General features: G+C 40.5%; 2 protein-coding genes across 5 annotated transcripts in view; both read right to left on the bottom strand.

Moving 5' to 3' along the window:
- Positions 1-14106, bottom strand: part of LOC109962171 (coiled-coil domain-containing protein 85C-A-like) — a 43596-nt gene extending 29490 nt beyond the window's left edge. For 2 of the 4 annotated variants that reach the window (XM_020603644.1, XM_020603643.1), the window contains exon 1: positions 12773-14103. In XM_020603644.1, coding sequence (XP_020459300.1) covers positions 12773-13490 — 718 coding nt within the window. In that variant the 5' untranslated portion in view covers positions 13491-14103. Of the gene's footprint in view, positions 1-12772 lie in introns of all 4 variants that reach the window. The other 2 variants (XM_020603646.1, XM_020603645.1) reach the window with 2 other exon arrangements.
- A 154-nt stretch (positions 14107-14260) lies between these two features.
- Positions 14261-19853, bottom strand: LOC109962186 (cholesterol 24-hydroxylase-like). The gene is made up of 14 exons (XM_020603660.1): positions 19636-19853; positions 19408-19485; positions 18422-18503; positions 18084-18157; positions 17718-17804; positions 17381-17519; positions 17124-17234; positions 16876-17038; positions 16322-16409; positions 16008-16044; positions 15802-15912; positions 15537-15625; positions 15382-15448; positions 14261-15279 (listed from the first exon to the last, which is right to left on the bottom strand). The coding sequence occupies exons 1-14, from the start codon at positions 19782-19784 to the stop codon at positions 15130-15132; spliced, it is 1425 nt and encodes a 474-aa protein (XP_020459316.1). The 5' UTR covers positions 19785-19853; the 3' UTR covers positions 14261-15129.

Here is a 19853-nt window from a genome sequence, read left to right on the forward strand (position 1 = left end):
TGTATAGACAGGTGTGTGGCTTTCCTAATCACGTCCAATCAGTATAATCAAACACCGCTGGACTCAAATGAAGGTGTAGAACCATCTCAGGGATGATCAGATGAAATGGACAGAGCCTAAGTTAAATATATGAGTGTCACAGCGAAGGGTCTGAATACTTATGACCATGTGATATTTCAGTTTTTCTTTTTTAATAAATCTGCAAAAATGTCAAAAATTCTGTGTTTTTCTGTCAATATGGGGTGCTGTGTGTACATTAATGAGGAAAAAAATGAACTTAAATGATTTTAGCATATGGCTGCAATATAACAAAGAGTGAAAAATTTAAGGGGGTCTGAATACTTTCTGTACCCACTGTATTCTCATTTCCCTTTCCTTCCCTCCTCTAAACCTTCAGAACCCCAACCTTCATCCATTTTCCCTAATCCCATGTCTCCCTCTTCCACATTTTTCTACAGTCCTCACTGCTCAGATTTCCCTTCTCCTACGCTGTCTTCAGCCACTGATAGCTACTGATGTGGGTTCCCCAAAAATCCTCCTCCATCAGTCTTTCCACCTATTTGGTGAACAGCGCTGCCATGAATGTGGTAAACACAGCATCAGCACAATGGGACTAGACTGCATGCCTCTACTTTCAACCAATTTGGCTGGTATTTGTGATACTATTACCTCATCCAGAACTTTCCAAATGGTCCATTAATAACCTCTGCATGGAAACTGCTCATGTCATACCTTTCATCCAGTCAGCAGGGTTTAAGTGAAAAACACAGTCCAGCTCTTTATGATGAGGTTAAACATCAGCTGGAGGTTTACTGTTCACTGGTACCCATTGTTAAAAAGAACAGACATCATTTTATCTAGCTGAGTTTTACTGCTTGAAATACAAAAATGCTTGGAGGAAAAAACTTTAATTTTATACCCTAAACAGATACTTTAATGTATGTACAGGTATAGGCTTTCAAATAAAGGCGGAATTAAAATTACATATCTGCTGAATTGAATCAAAATCACTGAATCATACTGTATGAATTTTGCAGCATTATTTTTGTATCTAATCATTGACCATGTGCTGAGATATGTATCGAATGGTGCGACAGGGAGAGATACACACATCTACAACATGGCCCAGCCTTCCTCCTCACCTTTTCCATGTAAAGCCTTCTGCTTTTGTTTGATGTACATGTGCTGACAACACAAAGGCCCTACACATACACAGTACAGATTCCTTCTAGAGGGAGCAGATTCAAAGCTACCAGTGACAACAAAAACTCTGGAAATGTATGCATGTTTCAGGAAAGAAAAAAAAAGTAAAGTTATTTGATAGTTTTTGAAAAACTAAAAATCTGACAGGAGGAATCTGTCAAAAGTGTGGAGAGGGATGTACAGTAGAAAGGCACAGAGCCAAAGGAAATAACACTTGGTAGAGAAGCTACAATAAAGCCCACCCCAAAATACAAAATAAGAGGGCACAGTATCCTAGCAACAAGAAAAAAAAAAAAACAACAAAACAAAACTGCTTGCTCCACAGTGTCCTCTATTGCTCTTGGATCTTCAACCTTACATCCTTCTGTCAGAGGTTCTCCTCAACAGCCCTCTAAGAGACACTTTCATCCTTTATCCTTCTATTTACTGTTACGAGACCCTTTTGCACCCTAATAAGAGCACTCTCATCAAGTGTGTGTGCCATTTAACACTATGTCTTCTCAAGGGTTTAAAAGATTGCTTCAGTTCATACAGTGTTTATCACACACAGGGCTATGTGCAATGTATTTAAAAGAGTAGTGGGCAGATTCAGTACTGGATCCTATCCCTCTAAACCCTCTGCTGTGTTTCAGAGAACTACCACAGACCTGCAACATTAGTGCTTCACTCCCTTTATATGGTTTTTTTTTTTTTTTGGGACTGAGAAGAGAGCAAGATAAAGAAGATATACAGGAAATGACTTACTGTAACATCTCCTGAAACCCCTCATGGCTGTTTTTTTAAACTCAATTAATCTATGCCAGATTGGGATCCCAAATAGTGATTGTTAGCCACAGGTCAAAGTGGAACCAGAGAAAGATTTTACTGTGTAGTGGTGTGTGTGTGTGTGTGTGTGTAGTGGTGTGTGTGTGTGTAGTGGTGTGTGTGTGTGTGTGTGTGTGTGGAGTGGTGTGTGTGTGAGGTTCACCGAGTTCATTCAGTACCTCACTTACATCGCGGAGAATGTCCCGGCTTCCGCAGCATATTATGCAGTATCATGCTTGGTTCCTTAGCCTTTCTGTTTTTAATAGTATGACCAATTGAAAATTCATTATGTCAATGGTCTCCTCACCCCAAATTTATAGGAATTACAGAACTAATTGAAATTTGAAAAAGAATGAGGAAATTTGAATCAGCAAGATATCTATAGTATTGGTAATTTGATAAAAATCAGTTTAATACTGAGCCCCGGTGACAACAAGGTGATGTCCTGCAAGCTTTAAGCATAGCATGAATCAGACTAAGGCTAAATGATTAAGAAATTTTTTTTTTTTTACACTTAAAAGGGTTTAATTTTCAAATCACAAAAACCATAATATTAATTATTACATATAGCTAACAGATTCTTAACATGCTGTTATATAATATCTTATATGTCTATATACATTATAAGCTATTTAACTTGAAATCTGAGCTGGGAAAAACGGAGGCTAGCTGTTGCCTGATTAACATTCTCACTCTCTACATACCAATGTGTAAGCAAAAAGCACCATACTACATCATTTTTCTTGTTTGGAAAAAAAAAAAAGAATGGGCAGTTCAGAAAAGACCAAGTAAGACTTATTGTGCATAAATGATCACAGCTTTCAGACAGCTAGCTAGCTAGCTAGCCAGCCAGTAGCTCAGTTATTGCTGAGCACAGCTGTTAAATAGTGTTGGTGGAATGTCCTACTTAAAAGTTTTAAGCACAGCATATTATTTTTGTACAGTAAGCTTATGACTTCCAAAGAATAAAGAGCTTCATATTAGGTCTGTGAGGCAGCTTTTGCCGTCTATGAAGCTAACATTAGCTTAAGCAACTAAGTGTAGAACTGTCAACAGTATCATTTGTCATATCCACTGTTATATGCAACTTAGCAGCAATGTAACACCAGCTTAAAATGTCATAACTATATTTCATAACTATATTTGAATGCTACTGCACAAGGTCACATACAGTACATCTTGAATGTAATGCCTTATCAACTGCGTCCTAAACTGGTGTGCATCAGGCACATGGACTGTGTGCTTATGAGAAACACTCCAAGAGTTATACCAGCCTTTGTTTCCTTGCAAGCTAACACCTGATTCGAAATGTGCTGATGTGAAACTCTCCCAAAAACAGCAACAGAGGAGAGGAGCAGAGTGAAATCAGAACTAAAGAAGCGATAGTGCTGGAGCAGAGATATGGGTTGCCTGTAATTGGCTGTCAGAAGTGTTATCTCCAATCAGGGTGTGAGTGAGACGAGTTTGAAATATGTTGCATGATGCCCATCTGAAGATGAATAACTGGCTCCATTTGCCTTATCTGCTACCAAACCATCTCTATACAAACCCTTAATGCTCATCCTGACAGAAACCGGCTGCAACAGGAGCAAACGAGGGAACCATCTCTACCCTCTATCAAAGCACTCTAATACCAAACTCTTGCCATTCATACTTTCAGTCCACTTTCCATTTTAAGAGCCATCATGGTAGCCAACCACAACCAAGCAGCCCGTGTGTTAATCAGACATTATCCACACATCTGCCAAATCCAGAGCTCACTCGAATGTTAAAATAGGAATGGAGGGGGACCCAGTGAATGGAGTTAAAATAGGAATGGAGGGGGACCCAGGACCATCCCAGAGTTAGAGAATTGTGTGAATATCTCTAGTGGTTGTTTCACAAACATTAACAAATACACAAATATCCTACAACACCAAGAATGTCAAATACAAACTGGTGAGAAGATAAAATGATTGTAGTTTGTACTTTAATGTCTTTCTCTCTGCTTCCAGTCATTGATTTAGTCAGACAAACACCCTTTCCATGAGCCTGCATTTTCACATGATTATCAGCTTCCACTTAAGCGCTTTACGATCGTCACAGTCAGTGGAATCGAATGCTCTACACTTGGCTGAGTTCAGATAAATAATGACTTTGATCATCCTTTATAATCTGTGGTAGAGCCCAGTTAAGTCGGGGTGGTCGTAATACGTTCTTGATGGCATTTCCACAGTCATAATATTGTCAGTGAGTATTTGTCATGAGCAGACACACGGAAAGACAAATATTTAATGGGTAGGTAAATATTGATGATCTGCTCATAACACAGTTTAAAGATGGCCTCTAACCTTCTCCATGTGCCTCGCCTAGTTTTCATTTGTCAGCTACCTTCTTAATACATTTTATCTAATAAAGTCTAGTTCTGCTATCTGGTCATAACCGGGGAAAAAAAAAACCCCACTGACCTGATGATGCAGTAGACAGAAAGTTAAGGCATCACCAGAGTTATAACTTACTAAGGGGAATGTGAATGTAACTAGCAAATTTCCTAACAGTCCAAAACTCTGATCAGTTGTTGAGACTGTTCACTCAAAACCACAAATGTCAACCTCATGGTGCCACTACCGGTAAAATCAGGACATCACCAAAGTTCGTAGGCTTAATCATCTGAGAACCATGAATAATTGTGCCAGTCTGGTAGATGTTTCACAGGATAAGCCAGAACTTTGTCCAGCTGTTCGCACTAGTTGAAAATCATCATTAGAATTCATCTTTAGGTGAACCATGAAGTTGAAGCCACTTTACTAACTGACAAAAAGAGATTACATAGAAGCAAAAACATCATCCTGTTTTTAAATGAATCAAGATTTTTGGAGCAAATTGTTAATTTTCTTTTTCTTCTCTAAACATTTGCAGCTGCTTTGTAACGTTTCTATGTAAAGAAAGTATTAATTGTCAGCCCCCCCTCCCCCAAGACTTCAGAGAGAGAGAGAGAGAGAGAGCAGAAAATACTTTTTCTATCCTCTTTGTAGCACCTTGTGGATAAGAAAAGACTACACTGACAGATGGCCTCCATGCAGTTAATCTGGGGCATTACTGGCAAAGGAGGAGGAGGGCTGCAATCCCTCAAACTGTAACCTTCTTCACTGGAACAGGAGACTTCAAAATACAACAGCTAGTTAATTTGTTCCATGTTTAACAAATCAGGACAACATCCCATTTCTGCATTCATCCAGCACATATTCCCCTTTAATTGCTCACTCATCATCCATATATTTCAACTACTGCTTCTTTCAAGGCTCCAAGTAACAAGAATCTCCAGGCCCATCCCAAACCAAAACAGAAACATGTTTTCCCAAGTTACCCAGGCCAGTCTTGGCACTTAAAACTAACCTGCAAGAGGAAATTAGCCTCTAGTATATCAGAGTAAGGTTACCTGTAACCTTCCCAAAACATCCTGAGGATGAAGCAACAGTGGAGTGACTGTACAATTCCTTCCAGATGCTTCAGCCAACCGTCAAATATCCCCATTATCTTATCCATCTTGAGGGCCTGCTGCCAGTTTCACATTTTTTGCAGGCACTCCAGTTATGCAAAGTTCCAAATATAAGCAAGTTATCATTTAAACAACAACACCTCAAGAGGCTTAATATTTTTTATTGCAACAGATTATCCAGTCAGTTAAAACATTTATACAAATTCCAAATGAGGATTTATAAATCACTCACCTTAAAAACTAATGAGCCTTTCAATGGCAACCAAAAGTGGCCCAATGCACATATTTTCACCCAAGCGAAAAAGAAAAACAATCTATAACTGTAAAACTAGAGGCTGGAGTGAGGTGACAGCAAGGTAAAGACATCTGCTGACTCCAGTCTCCAATGTCATTGCAACCAAAGGCAAAAGAGCTGACACCGAAAATTGCTCCCAGGCCTTGAAAAGGACCTGATGAAGTGGAGTTCTGTCTAGGAGCTGCTGACTTTTGGCAACCTGGGACTGCTCCACTGTATAAGTGGAGAGGGTGTGTTGCATAGCCAGAATCAAACTGCTGATAGCGACTTTACAAAAAGGCCCCGGAGGGGTTTTGTGCCACCTGACTTCACCCCATTTCTCTCATTTACATCTTAATCAGTTGTTTAGATTTCATCCTATCTGACGTATAATACAGATCAATAACAGTATAACCAGGGTGCGGTGCCTCTCAATAAAAATCAGCCTCATTCATTTAAGGGCAGACCAACAACAGGACAGAGGACAAGCAAAGGACAGCACCTCTGCTAAAGCCTTCTCCAGTGTAGCCAAGCTACTGTCTGTCCATCCACCCATTCCATTTTGTTTACATTCAGTCAAAATGTATCTATTGGTGGATGTGTGTATTTTGAATAGGGATCTAGCTGTGACTTGACTCAGTTTAGTCTTTCTAGGACAAATAGAGCCAGGAACGCTATCACGAAATGACAAAATTCTTCTTGTTTTAAAGCTGCTACAATCAATATGTTTATATTAACAATTGATTAAATGTAATGTGAAGGCGATTACTTGCAGTGCTCAACCTGACTCAGTAATGCCCCACAGCTGTATGGAAGTACGAGTGTCTTTAGTGACGACTTCGGATAAATAACCTGCAACGTTCACTCTCACTGCTCTCATTAACCTTGTTTTCAGCCACAGCAGGCAGTGGGTTTTTGCAAAATACTGTAAGTAAATAAAAAACTAAAAGTCAGATGTTTTCATTTTAAGTGCCGCAAGTGGAAGTGATATATGACAAGCTAATTGGTGGCCAGGCAGACAAGAGTATTAGCTTGGAGTGACTTGTTAGTAATTTTCCTGAGTTAAATAATAACATTAAACTGCCTGGAATAAAGGGGTCTCTTGTGTCTCCACTATACCAACCAGTGAGTCACTGTTACTGAAGTGTATGAAACTTGTCAAGAAAATCATATGAAATGTCAGCACCAGACAACCTTGTCCAAAACAAGAATGAATGAATTTGTGTCAGACTAATTCTGAATTTATCTTTTGAGTATTTTATTTTATATATATATACACATACACACACACACATACACTTTGTTATTGAAATTGAAACTTAGATCAAGTTGTCAGGTCATGAAAATGGCAAAAGTACAATTATCTGCTCCTTAAAATTACCCAACCTCAAGTAAGGTTTCCAAGTCTCAAATTAAAGTTATACTGTAGCTTTCAAAACGACCACACCCTGTTTGTTTCTTATGAGCAAATTACTTCAAAGCACACATTTATACAACTATTTTTATGAGGACACTTATTGACATAATGCATTTGCAACCTTAAGCATCACACCTCAATGCCTAACTCCAATGCTTAACAGTAACAAACCTCAAACTGTCCACTGAAGTTGTGAGGACAGGCCAAAATGTCCTCACTCCCATGGTTTGAAATTCAAACCGGCTCTCATCCTGTTGGGACACACACACACACACACACAGATGACACTCTGGCTGGCATCATTCTGCACGGGTCAACCAGCATGGAGGTCGGCCATGCCCAAGCCTATCCCCACCTCTTTTGCTTTCCTCCGCTTCAGTGACTCTGAGGCTAAGTGTGGGCGCCATCCACTCGCCCCACTGATCATTACTGTCGCCTAGGTGACTGAGCAACCCAGCCCAACCAGCAGCCTGCTGCCAAACAATCAGAAAAGAAGGACATCCACTTAGATCAGTACAGACATAGAGAGACACAGAGAAGCTTAAATATTTATAGGAAAAGATGCTGTCAGAGAACAGCTGTGCATTCATACATTCTAACAGGGGTAACTACATAACACCATACAGAACCTATTGAAAACTCATTTTTTGTAAAATGGCACCACATTAAGTTCTACAGAGTCCATGTCTTTATGCACAAGACTCATGCTGGCTCAATAACCTCATTCTGTCAGCCAAGTGCTGTGTTGATGGCAATGAATGGACAGCAGATCAAACCACAGGTCCATAGCAGTCAGGAGAGGGATGGGTGCAGATGGAGACTTAAGGGGAAAACTGGAGAAGTGGAGTTTGTCGGATAAGAGAAGACAGGAAGGCAAACATTTAAAAAGTGACCTGGAGACACATGCTGTGCCTCTTTCGGTGCAGTCCCATTCCTGGGGACATCCTGACAGGCTGGCTCTTCACTGACTGTGCACAGCTGAGAGTGTGTGTTTCTACTCCATTATCCATGATGCCAGCAAACCAGGCCTCACAGATTGACAAGGTGCTGGAAGAAAATGCAAGTCAGCTTTCCTTTTTTAAAGTTCTGATTATGCACCACGGATGTATTGCATTTAATAAGAAAAATACAAAACAACCAGGAGTAGAGTTATGAGAAATTAAGTCGGCATCTTGAACGAACAAGAACAGTGGACAAACAGGATATCAGCCACGGAAACATCCACCTATCTCTATGCATGCAAACTATTTTTAGCCTCGCAGACATTCCACACAATGACTTCAAATCATGGCCCAGAGGAAACCACCATTGTGTTGTGGATGCACCGGTTTCCTTTGCAACAAGAAAGGCCCTCGCACAGAAAAACGGCAAGGCAGACCTTGACTAGCTGTGAATGATTGATGTTTATTTAAAGAGAGAGAGAGAGACTGAACACCTGACTTGTTCTTGGAAAAAAATGAAAGTGGTGATTATTTTACAGTAAACAAGAACTTAGATTCTTTCCCAACAGATCTTTTAATTTGAAAGCCGACACCACAGATTTGTTTGATCAGCACTTTGAAAGATTATTGATAATTGCCCTCTGAGGGAAAAATAACTAGATGCTTCAGTTGCGCATGAACGTGAATATCAAGGCACTGACTAATCTGCATTAGCATGATGAAAAACACACTGGTGGCCAAATGGGAGGGCTGGTTCTACAGTTTCGTCATTAGTTTTTAGGTCACGTCACTCCCCAAGGGTAAAAGAAAAAGAAACTGAAGAAAGAGAACAGGACTCTGAGAAAAGCCTATAAATCAAAAGGGGAAGAGATCTCACTTACTGTAGCACCCCATATAATAAGACACAATTTACTCAAGAGATTAAATGCAGGAGGATAGTGTGAGTGGTCTGGTTTAACATGAAAACATATAAATCAAATCCACATTAATGCATTTGCTGAAGCTCTTCTAAATCTTTATCTCCAATGAATCACTAACCCATCGGACTGGTTTCTGAGACACACGTGAGCTGCCAGAATCTGTGATAAAGTCTAGAAAGCTTTAAGGCCTGGTCACACCAGGAAGAGACACAGTGAAAATCATCGCTGCACCTTTACTGTAAGCTTTGTGATGACTTCTCACAGGGCTAACAGGCTGTACTGTTGGCACTTTGTTTGCAGGATCGCACATTATTTCATTCAGTAAAGAATTTAATTGAAGAAAAATATTTCTCTAAAGCTGCTGTAACAAGCTTGCTAACTGTTAACTCTTGTCACTAACGGGACAATAAATTCACAGGGTTTATTCAAAATGACATTTGTACTTGCATCTCATAACTGTATGCAAATCACATACCTCCTCAGGGAAGCAGTTCATACTCTAACAGAGGAAGCGTAAATAAAGGTTGATCATTCGACACAGCTAACAAGCCACAATAACACAATCTTTCCACCCCCAACACACATACGTGCGCGCGCAACCACCCACACACATCTTCTCACAGGTCACCACTGTCAAGACAATTTGCTATTGGTCAAATGCACAAACTACAGTTCGCTAAAGTTTAACTTGATGCATAAATTTAGTATTCTGCTATTTTACCATTATACATGCTGATGTGGTAAATCCTCTATGGGAGAAGGAAGGAGAGGGAAAGGCCAGTGTAAACTTTTTAGTGATGAAGGTCCACTGCTTTAGCATTAAAATCTAGCAGTCAACAGAAGCTGCCCTCTGGCACACACATGGAAAAACAAACACACACATAGTGTATGTGTGTGCTGCATAGATGTGCTAGAAGCAGCCTCGGTTATCTCTGCACAGCTGGACTAAAATACTAAATCGATGTTTGCATTAATGTACATGCACCAGACCATGTGCATGCAATGCCCTTAGACACATCAGCAGAGGTACAATAATAGTCACTGAATAACTAGAGCCAGATGGCATCTATTATAGTTGGACTCAAAAAAGCCAGCTTTCAGGAAAGTCGTTCATTATACTGGTGACATCATAGACCACCTTCTAACACACTTAATTGATAAAATGGTCCCTTGCACAACATGAGCTGCCACACTGTCCCTTCAGCTGCTGCTGTGGTAAAAGTAGCAAAACTAACATTAAGAGTCACTTTATCTGCTGCTAAATTAGAAATATTGTTCCTATAAAACTATTTGGCAACTAAAAGGCCAGGGGAATGTTTGAGGGTCAGTTAAGGGTCAACAAGCAATATAGTAGAGGGGACCTTTATCAGTTCATCTGGACAATGTCAACACAGCACTTTGCTGTCTCACTTGGCCACTCTGTCTTAATCTCATAAGGCTCTGCTCAGTCTGTATAGAGACTAATGCAAGCTCTCTGTGACAGCATCATATTTCAGACAGTCTTTGACTGGAATTGGGTCCAAGACAGCCAAAAGTAAATGCAGACCCTGAGATGTCTGGGGGTTACCAAACTGTTGTACTCAGCGTAGCCCCTCCTGCCGTGTCTTTTTCATGTCTTCTTGAACAGAAGCCTTCGCTCTGCTCACACATTACAGCACACACCCTGTCCAAATAAACATGCATACACACGCAGCCGGTATCCGGACTGGAAGAGAAGTTTTGGGGAGGAGGGGGTGTGTGGGCGAATTCAATAAGGCAGACAGCAGGATGCCTCCTAAACCCAGCCTCCTTTGAGCACAATACACCCTCCGAGAGTTCCCCCCCAAACAATAAACCCCCAAGCTTGCCAGCCAACCCCTCACCACCATTCAGCCACTCCCTCACACACCTCTCACAGTGCCTTTACAGAAATAGAAATGTAATATAGTTGAATTTACTAAAAAGATTAAAAGCCATTACAGCATAAAAATTTCAGGAAAAGGGAATAAAAACAAACCTCTAGCTCAAACAGGTGGTTGGTTTTCCCTCTTAGGACACCAAACTCACTTCTATCCTCCCTTTTCTTCTTTTTTCCAGTCTGTGTGTGTCTGGCACACAGACAGATGCTGTTCATTTAGCACTTGAGCGGCAATCCTTGAGCTTGTCTCCCAAATGCCCCAGGGAGCCATTGGCATTTGGACACTGCCTAAAACCACTCTACAGACCTCACACCGCGGCCAGATCTGACCTCGCAACATGGTCACTCTGCTCAGATATCAAGCAGGCAATCGAGTAAATCTGTGCTGGTGAAGAAGCCCCGGCCTGTAGAAGATAGCGTTGACCTGCGGGTGGGTTTTTTTCTCTCCGAGCTAAGTTTTGTAAATGACTTATCGGAAGGAGCAATAAAACACTTATTTGATCCAAATGCTTCTGAGTCCAGTTATCACACTTAATTACCACTGGTGTAACAGCGGGTTTAGATCAATATAGCTTTACTTTGTTGTTGTTTCTATCGACTGACATGATGGCATCTTAGATAATGTAAATAGTTCCCTATGCTAGCATGTCTCTGTATACGAGTACTTCTTTGTAAGGGATGAACGCACGGAGGCAGAGCCTCAGGGTCGCACAATGTCACACACATCTAGAAGAACAGCGGCTAAGAGAGGTGCTAGGCCACTGCAGGCACAATATTGGTGTTACGTAATGGCAGCCAAACACTATCCACAAGTGTGTGTGTGTGTGTGTGTGTGTGTGTGTGCACGAGTTTCCAGATTAAGCGCTCCCTTCATGCATGCTTATGACCTTTGTATTTGTTACCTTCATGGTTTTTACAATGCACAATTCCAGGAATGTCCAGTGCAGAACATGGCCATGATCCAATTCTGAAGCTGCTTGCTTTGAGCCCATACAGGCTGATTCTGCCCTGTCCTTGTAAATCAGGGTAAAACGTTTCAGCTAAATGGGGGATTTTGTTTATTCCCCTTGCCACACAGATCATGGCGAGTTATTAGCCCATGTACTAGCTAAACAAGGCTTAGCGTCCTACTGCTCCATCATGGCATTTTGATCTCAGCTTGGAGCTTTCAGCCGTGCATTTAGGTTCTAAAAACAGGGACACTGATTTCTGGTTCCATACCATGCATTTCAAACAGGCCCTAAGCAGACATGAGTGCTCTTCCACAACTAAAAGACAAGACCACAAGAGCAGTGACCTAAATCAGTGCAGTTTTAAGTGATGGGGTAGCAAAGGACAGAGCAATGATGTGTGTGTCACCCCAATCAAGAATTTGTAATGAGGTTAAGCCAAGACCCCCAATATTAATCCTTCACAGCGATTTTGATCAGCATATGTTCCAGTGCAACCTCACACAGTCACTATACAACACATCTGACTGCATGTATTATCTATGAAACCAATATATACAGTAATATGACATTTTGTGGTCACAGCATGTTTAATAATACAGAAATGTTCAAATTAAATGTAAATTCAGAGGCCTCAAAAGAACATTTGTGTTCAGTATCTGGAGATCAGGTTAAATTAGGGTTAACTTCTGGTCATCACTTTTAGCCAATGATCTTGGATTTTGGACACAAAGATGATCAAATCAAAGGGCTGATGCATCCGTGTTAAATGAAAAAAAAAACAGGGAAGAAATGTTTTTATTTTGAAATTTATCTCTGGCCTAATTGGTTGGACCTTAAAGAGCTCGTCTTGCATTCACATTATAACAGCCAAGAACGTGTACTCACCATTAAGTCCATTGGGAATGCTCCTGTGATGGTGCGGTGCCGACAGGTCATCCATGGACCTCCTCATGGTGGGACCCATCTTACTGTTCTCTGAGGTGGGCTTGTGTATGTGGTTGTGATTGTGATGATCGGGGCTACCAGCACTCCCTGTGCTGGAGGTGCTGCTCCCGTCCCCAACATCCCTAACCGTTCCGGTCCTGCCATTCAGATTAGTCAAACTGGACTGACTGTCTATGGAGCTCCTGGACCCTGGTCCGTTCCTCTCCTCATCCAGCATAAGGATGATCTCCTTCAGCTCAGAGTTCTCCTTCAACACTGTCTCCTGGTTGGCCTCCAGCTCCTTCAGCTTCATCATGTACGTGCCCACCTCCTTCCACATGGCACTGGCAGTGTACCGGCCAAAGCGCTGCCACTCTCGGGACAGTTTCTTGCCCTTCTGTCGGTCATCGTCCAGGAAGCAGCAAAGCTCCCGGAGCTCGTGGTTGTCGTCCTGCAGCTTCTGGTTGATCTCCTTCAGGCTCCGGATTTCGTGCAGGTGCACCTGCAGGCGCCGGTTGATGTCTTTCATCATGTTCCCATGCTCGATCATCAAGTTCATTTTCTCGCTGTCAACCCTCCTTAAACTCCGGACCAGCTCCTCTTTGCTGCACAGCAGCAGCTCCTCGTCCGTCAGCTGGCTCAGGTCATCCTTTGGCAACTCGGACGGATTTTTAGCCATGACTATCTAAGTCTCGGTTCGCTTAAATGACGACTTGAAATTAATTCTCAAAACTCATTTAAACGGAATTCTGTCCAAACTTGAACACAATGTCTAAAACACCTAAATATTAATGTGACGCTCTAGCACCCCCCGCAAGAACTAAATGGCTTCATGAATCTCGGAAATAACTGCTTATACTCAAATCCCGTCATCAACGAAACCAGTGGATTAGCCTACCAATGACTTCCAACCAGGTTCTGGTCCCAGGACGCGGGTCCTGTCGGCACAACACACCGCGTCCCGGGGCAGTAGGCGCCGTCTATACTGGACATCGCTCTATTCGAATGACGAAAACCATAAAACACAGTAAATTTTTAATGTTGCTCAAATCTTGTTTTAGGTGAAAATAACGAACATAGCTACCTATCAGCCAACTTTTACTCACGATATCCCCTCGAACACGTTTTACCTTCAACACTACTTGGATATCGAGGCGGTGTCTGTGCGGAGAATTCAAACCTTTCAACACAGCAGATACTGATTAAAAGCAGACCCCCCTTCGTCTCCGTCCTCCTTGTCCACCCACTCGGATTTGAAACCATTCAAGAGGATTCCGGCCAGGACGGCCAATCAAAACGTCGGAGAGGAGAAGGCAGCAGGTAGATGAAAAGTGCTGTGAAGCCTCACAAGACTCAGGCTCCGCCCTCTTAAAAGGACAGCAGCTCTGGACTGGGACAGCGTTATTATTCAGAAACAAAATAAAGAGCATTAGAAGAAAGCAAGGGCGGAAAAAATATTTTATTACATTAAAATACACATTTATTTAACATCTTAGAGTGATATATTTTGCGTTACATCCATTAGGTTTAACTGTTAGATTTTCTTTTACAAGTCAGTAAAGTGGTATTCTTTCTCCATCTTTAAAACATCTGTAGCCATCATTTTCATAATTTCTGTTTTAAAAAAAACAAAAAACACCCAAAGCACTGATGTCATATTCAATCACAGTTTAACAAACTTGTATTACAAAAATTATAACAAACTCCCCAAATTACTCTGACATGACTGAGAGAGACTATAATTTAACAAGTGCTTGTTAGATTTCTTTGCAATGTAACAGCGCCCTCTGCTGTACGCTGTCAGTAATGGCCAAAAAGTACGCAAAAGTCGGAGTGAAATCAGATATTAATTCATCATCAGTAGGTTAAAGTCATTAACAAACAATACAAATTACCTTTGCATCAGTGGGCGTTAGACAGTAAGGACATTTTATACATCCTATTATGTGGTTTATTTACAATTAATTACATATTCTGTATTTTATATTAGCCTTAAAGGCATAAAAAGTTCAGTCTCAGTGGTTTAAAAACACTATTAAATTGTTATTTTCAGCAAAATTAAAGAACTAATGATACTGTAACTTACACAGAAATTGATTACTCATCATTACCATAATCACCGTTTCAACTGAATATACTGGGTACTGTGAAAATTATTATTATTATTATTCTTTATAAAGAATACAGAACTATAAAAAATAAAGCTAATCATGCACTTGTAGCTGTAAGCTGGTTAGCTGGTTTCAGCAACTCAACAACCCAATTTCACCACACAGACAGTTATGGTTTGTTCTTATGTTATGGTACTGTATGACCATCTATTTCTTATCATTCCTGTGACTGACAGTGCACACCACTCCACTCTTTGGCCTGAGTGTGCCAGTGTCCAGGATGTCAAATGTCTGTCCTGGGACAAGAGTGAAGTCAAACCTCTGGAGCAGCTTGGCCATCACCACCTTAGCTTCCATCTGACAACACAACATCAACCATTAGACTAATTCAGCATGTTGTTACTGCATGTGCCCCTATGAATGTTTTGATTATTTACAGGCGCTTTTGTCACCACGCACCTGAGCAAAGTTCTGTCCCAGACAGGAGCGTGGACCCAGGGAAAAGGGGTAGTAGCAGTAATAAGGCCTTGCAAAACAGATAAGCGACAACTTCAGTTAATATAGTCCATTTCCTTGTGTCCTCTGTGGCAATGCTCTAACATGGCAAGACTTACTTCGGAGCATCTGGGTGAAATCTGTCAGGATCAAATGTCAGTGGGTCCTTGAAGAATTTCTCCATTCTGCCAGTCGCATAGGAGCTGAACTGAGAAATGTATTGCACATTTTGACAGCTAAGTATATTTGTAAAAAGTGTTGTTTTGTCATGTATTTTTAAGTGGGAAGTGCCGATTGTCCATTATGTATGTAAAACAAGCACAATAGTGTATGAAACCCTTTTGGATTTTGAGGTACAAACACATTCAAAAGTGAATGACTCACAGCACAAACACATCCTCCAGGTATGTGGATACCACTGATGACCATGTCTTCAGGAAGCTCACGAGTTACACCTGGAACCGTCGGGTAAATCCTCAGAGTCTCTTTTAGCACCTGGAGGGAGGTAAATAAATGAATGAAAGTATATGTGAGTGAACAATAGTCCTGAAAAGCTGAACCATATTTCATCCTAGTGTCAAGACTTGTACCTGTGAGAGATAGATCAGCTGACCCAGGTCATCATAGCTTATGTCTCGTCGTAGTTTATGTCCAAATGGATGGAAAAACAGTTAACATTATAGTGTATACATTATTGTGAAAAACTATGTCATCACTCTTGAAAGATATTAAAATCACCCACACTGTGGCGAACTGCACATGTCCAGAATTCACAGTGAAACTGATGGATAGCCCACACATTATTGAACTTTTGGGTGAAATGTTCCTTTTACTTTGTTAGTATGACTTTCTGCTACAAAGGAAGTAGAGTAACATGTTTATTTTGAAGCATTTCACACATCACCACAGACATAACAGAGACTTGCCAGCAATGAAGAATGTCACAAAGTTGTCCAACATGATCTCCTCATCTTCTTTAGTCATGCTGTCCTCTGGAATGAGAAGGAAATGGTATTAACATATAAACTAATATATGGAAGATTACTTGTCAGCAAGATCTGCAAATTGAAGACATTAACAACTGCACAGCTATGTATGAACATTATCTCATCTCTCTGGAGTGTACTGTCTGGAAACAGTTAGTAGGACAAACTTGCAATTGTGCTCTGAAAATCTATTATTATGTTGAGTTAATATTGAAATAATTGTGCTTTAAATTTTTTGTTATATGCTGTGGGTGACTGGTTCAGTGTGTAGAGCGGTCGTCTGCCCACTGGAAGGTTGGAGTTTCAAATCACGGTTCCTAAATTCCTTGTGTGTGTAACGTGCTTGGCCAAATAAAGGTGATTATCCTTATTACCTTAACTTTTTGTTCAATTATTCTCAACATTGTGTACTTCTACGCTTTGTTTTATCCATAGCAGAAACTACTGTTTGCTGGACTTTAGGGACGGTAACCTTGGCCAGCAGATTTGATAATTTGTGTGAGGATGTCCTTAGGAACGTCATCGCCATTTTCCATGGCAGTCTTTCTTTCATGGATCCACTGAGCCCCAGTTGTGCGCAGCAGGTGGCACGCTTCCCTCACTTCTTTAATGAATGGTCTGTTCTTTGGATTGAACTGGGAATGAAAGTTTTTAAAATGTTAGACAGTTTACAGAATGTTCACGGAATTAACTCCATATACTGTTGCTGTCAAGTCATACCTGAAAAAAGCTGTCTCGGACATTGTACAGCAGCCCTTTTAGACATGTCTCGATGGCTTTAGGGAAAGGTGTACTAGTCTTCAGCAGGTCTAAGTCCACACCAAAAGCAACCTGAGAATTATTGAGTAAGCAACATACATTCATATGTACCAAGATAGTTTCAACCTGATTAAATGAACTTTTGTGTTAAGTCTCTGCTCTCTCTATATTCAGTAAAAACCAACTGCAGAGGAAACTGGAAAACAGTGGCACAGTACCTTAGCAATGACATCAAGGGTAACACAGCTGAATAGGTGAAGCATGCTGGTCTCAGTTTTGCTGTCAGCAATATCGGCAAGTTTACTCATCAGATTCTCTGCCCTCTCATTGAAGGTGCCCATTAGACCTCTCAAATACCTGGAAATAATGATAGTTTAAAACAGTGGAGTAGCATGGTGTGGACATACCTGCACAGCTTCACAGGAAATCTGTAAATAAAAAACTGATGAAAAAGTACAAACAATCTGAACAGGATTGACAATAGTTGTAAACTCTATAGATAAAAAGAGGCTGAGCAACTTCATTTTGCCTCTTTTTGAAAAGTTAATAACTCACAAGCTGCTGAAGGCAGGGTTCATGATCCGGCGCTGTTTATACCACTTCTCGTGGTTGTGTGCTGTTACCAAGCCATTACCTAGGAACCTTAGAGAGAGACATGGAACACAATCCTTTCAAAATGTCAAATAAGGTCTGACATAACAAATGTGTAAAGTGAACCAGCAGTCATTGCCTGGTGCTCAAAAGTTGACTTGACAGTACTAAAATGACAAAATTACTTGAGTTGACGCCACAGTTTAAGGCAGGTTTTACTCTGTATTGTTAGTTTAAGAATTCAACATATTGATACTATCACAAATTACCAGTTTGATGACGTGGTCCTGCACTTGTACCAGTAGCTAATCCTACAGTCTGATAAATTACCTTTGACCAAACAAGCTGAAGAGTTTTTTGCAAAAGAATTTATCTTTGGTGTATTTTGGGGACATCAGGATTTCCTGAAACCAGAAGCATTAGAGGGAACAGAGAGAGACAAAAGGTTTTAGAATATATAAAATAAATATTATCAGGCAATGTGCTTACAGTATGAATTTTTACCAAAAAGGGCAATAGTTGACACTGTAGCGCCACTTTTATTTTGCGAGAACCTCTACTGAAGCAGGTGTATCTTTTTATCTGTGCTCTGTCACACTGTTCATTGTGCAATACTTATGCAAGATCTGGTTACACAAATACTACCGTGATATGTGGTGTTTAGGTACCTTGGTTGCCTCTGGACAGCTCACAGCGATGGAAACGTAATGTAGAAAATTTAATCTGAAGACAGACCCATAAATTTCTGCCCTGTAAATGACAACTTAATTACACATTTCTAACTTTGAAACAATTGTTACACCTGCAAAAGACAGAAAAAAGAGCTATAAGAGAGCATTAAGATATGCATCTGTCAAAGTCGGATGCTAGGCAAGTGACTGATGTGGCTGTTGAGTCATGCTTCCACCCCCCACCCCCAGCCATACAGTTTTCTGGATAATATTAATTTACAATCTTCAGCTTTATGCATATATATAGTATTTATGGACTATATTTGGACTAGGGTTAGGGTTGTACCAGTAAAGTCTGATTTTTATAGTAATATAAAAACTCTATGATGTAATAACTCCTTAGTATGCCCATATGTTTGCACAAGAAATTCTACTTTTATTGCAGACAGCTGCACATTGTAAAATAATATTATCTGGAAAACAGCATGGGCTTTGGACAGCTGCATGTCATAACAACCCAGAACCAAAGTGCGTAAATATTCCACTGCCATGCTGCTGCTACTGAGACTGAAACATCTACTGGTAAATGTAAAATGTAGAGATATTACTCTTTATGAAAATGTTTATTTAAGAACATTCCCAACATGTTTTATGGCGTAATGGTTTGGTCCTGTATTGCATATGTCTTTGCATTCTTCTGCAAATTGGTTTGTAAATTGCTTTGTTAGGCTTAATGTCTATAATGTGCTAACATGTATGCTTTTATATTGATGATGTAGGTTGTGTTTAACTTGTTATTAAATCAATGACTGTGCTTTTCTTGTGAAATATAGCAGAGGCCCAGGGGCTACGCCATAACTTCACAGTATTTGCAGTGGAGTTTGCTCTGAGTTGACATTTTTTCCCATTACGCCTGTAAGTGTTTAACGTTCACCAAGCTAGCGACATTATAGTAGTTATGTATAAACTTTGCTCGTGCTTACCATTCCAGAAATTTATCGTGTGCAACTTCGCCATTTTTCATCATTCTCAAAATCGTCGGTGTATGCCCAAAGAAAAAGCTGACGAGAAAAACAAAGTGTCAGGTAAGTGAATGTCAACACAATTGTTTCAGTGTTTGCCTACTAAGGCTAAGTCATATGAAAATAAGAAACGTTAGCATGCACTAGGGCTAACATTAGTTAAACAACAACCCACTTAACGTAGGATACCTGTCTCTCGGTGGTCCGGGTATGTGGTCATATTTCATATGAATGTATTTAAGATACAAGCAACAACCAAGAAACGCAATGAAAGTCAGAAAGAACAGAAATATAAACGCCTGCGAAGTCCAGCTCAAAAGTAGTTGAAAAACTGCCATTTTGGTAAGTAAAGTCCTGCTGAGTGTAACGTTATAGTGTATGAAGGGTAGTCCACAACAAGTGGAGAG

This window comes from Monopterus albus, unplaced genomic scaffold (assembly GCF_001952655.1).
Source record: "Monopterus albus unplaced genomic scaffold, M_albus_1.0 scaffold62.1, whole genome shotgun sequence".
NCBI classification, from domain to species: domain Eukaryota; kingdom Metazoa; phylum Chordata; class Actinopteri; order Synbranchiformes; family Synbranchidae; genus Monopterus; species Monopterus albus.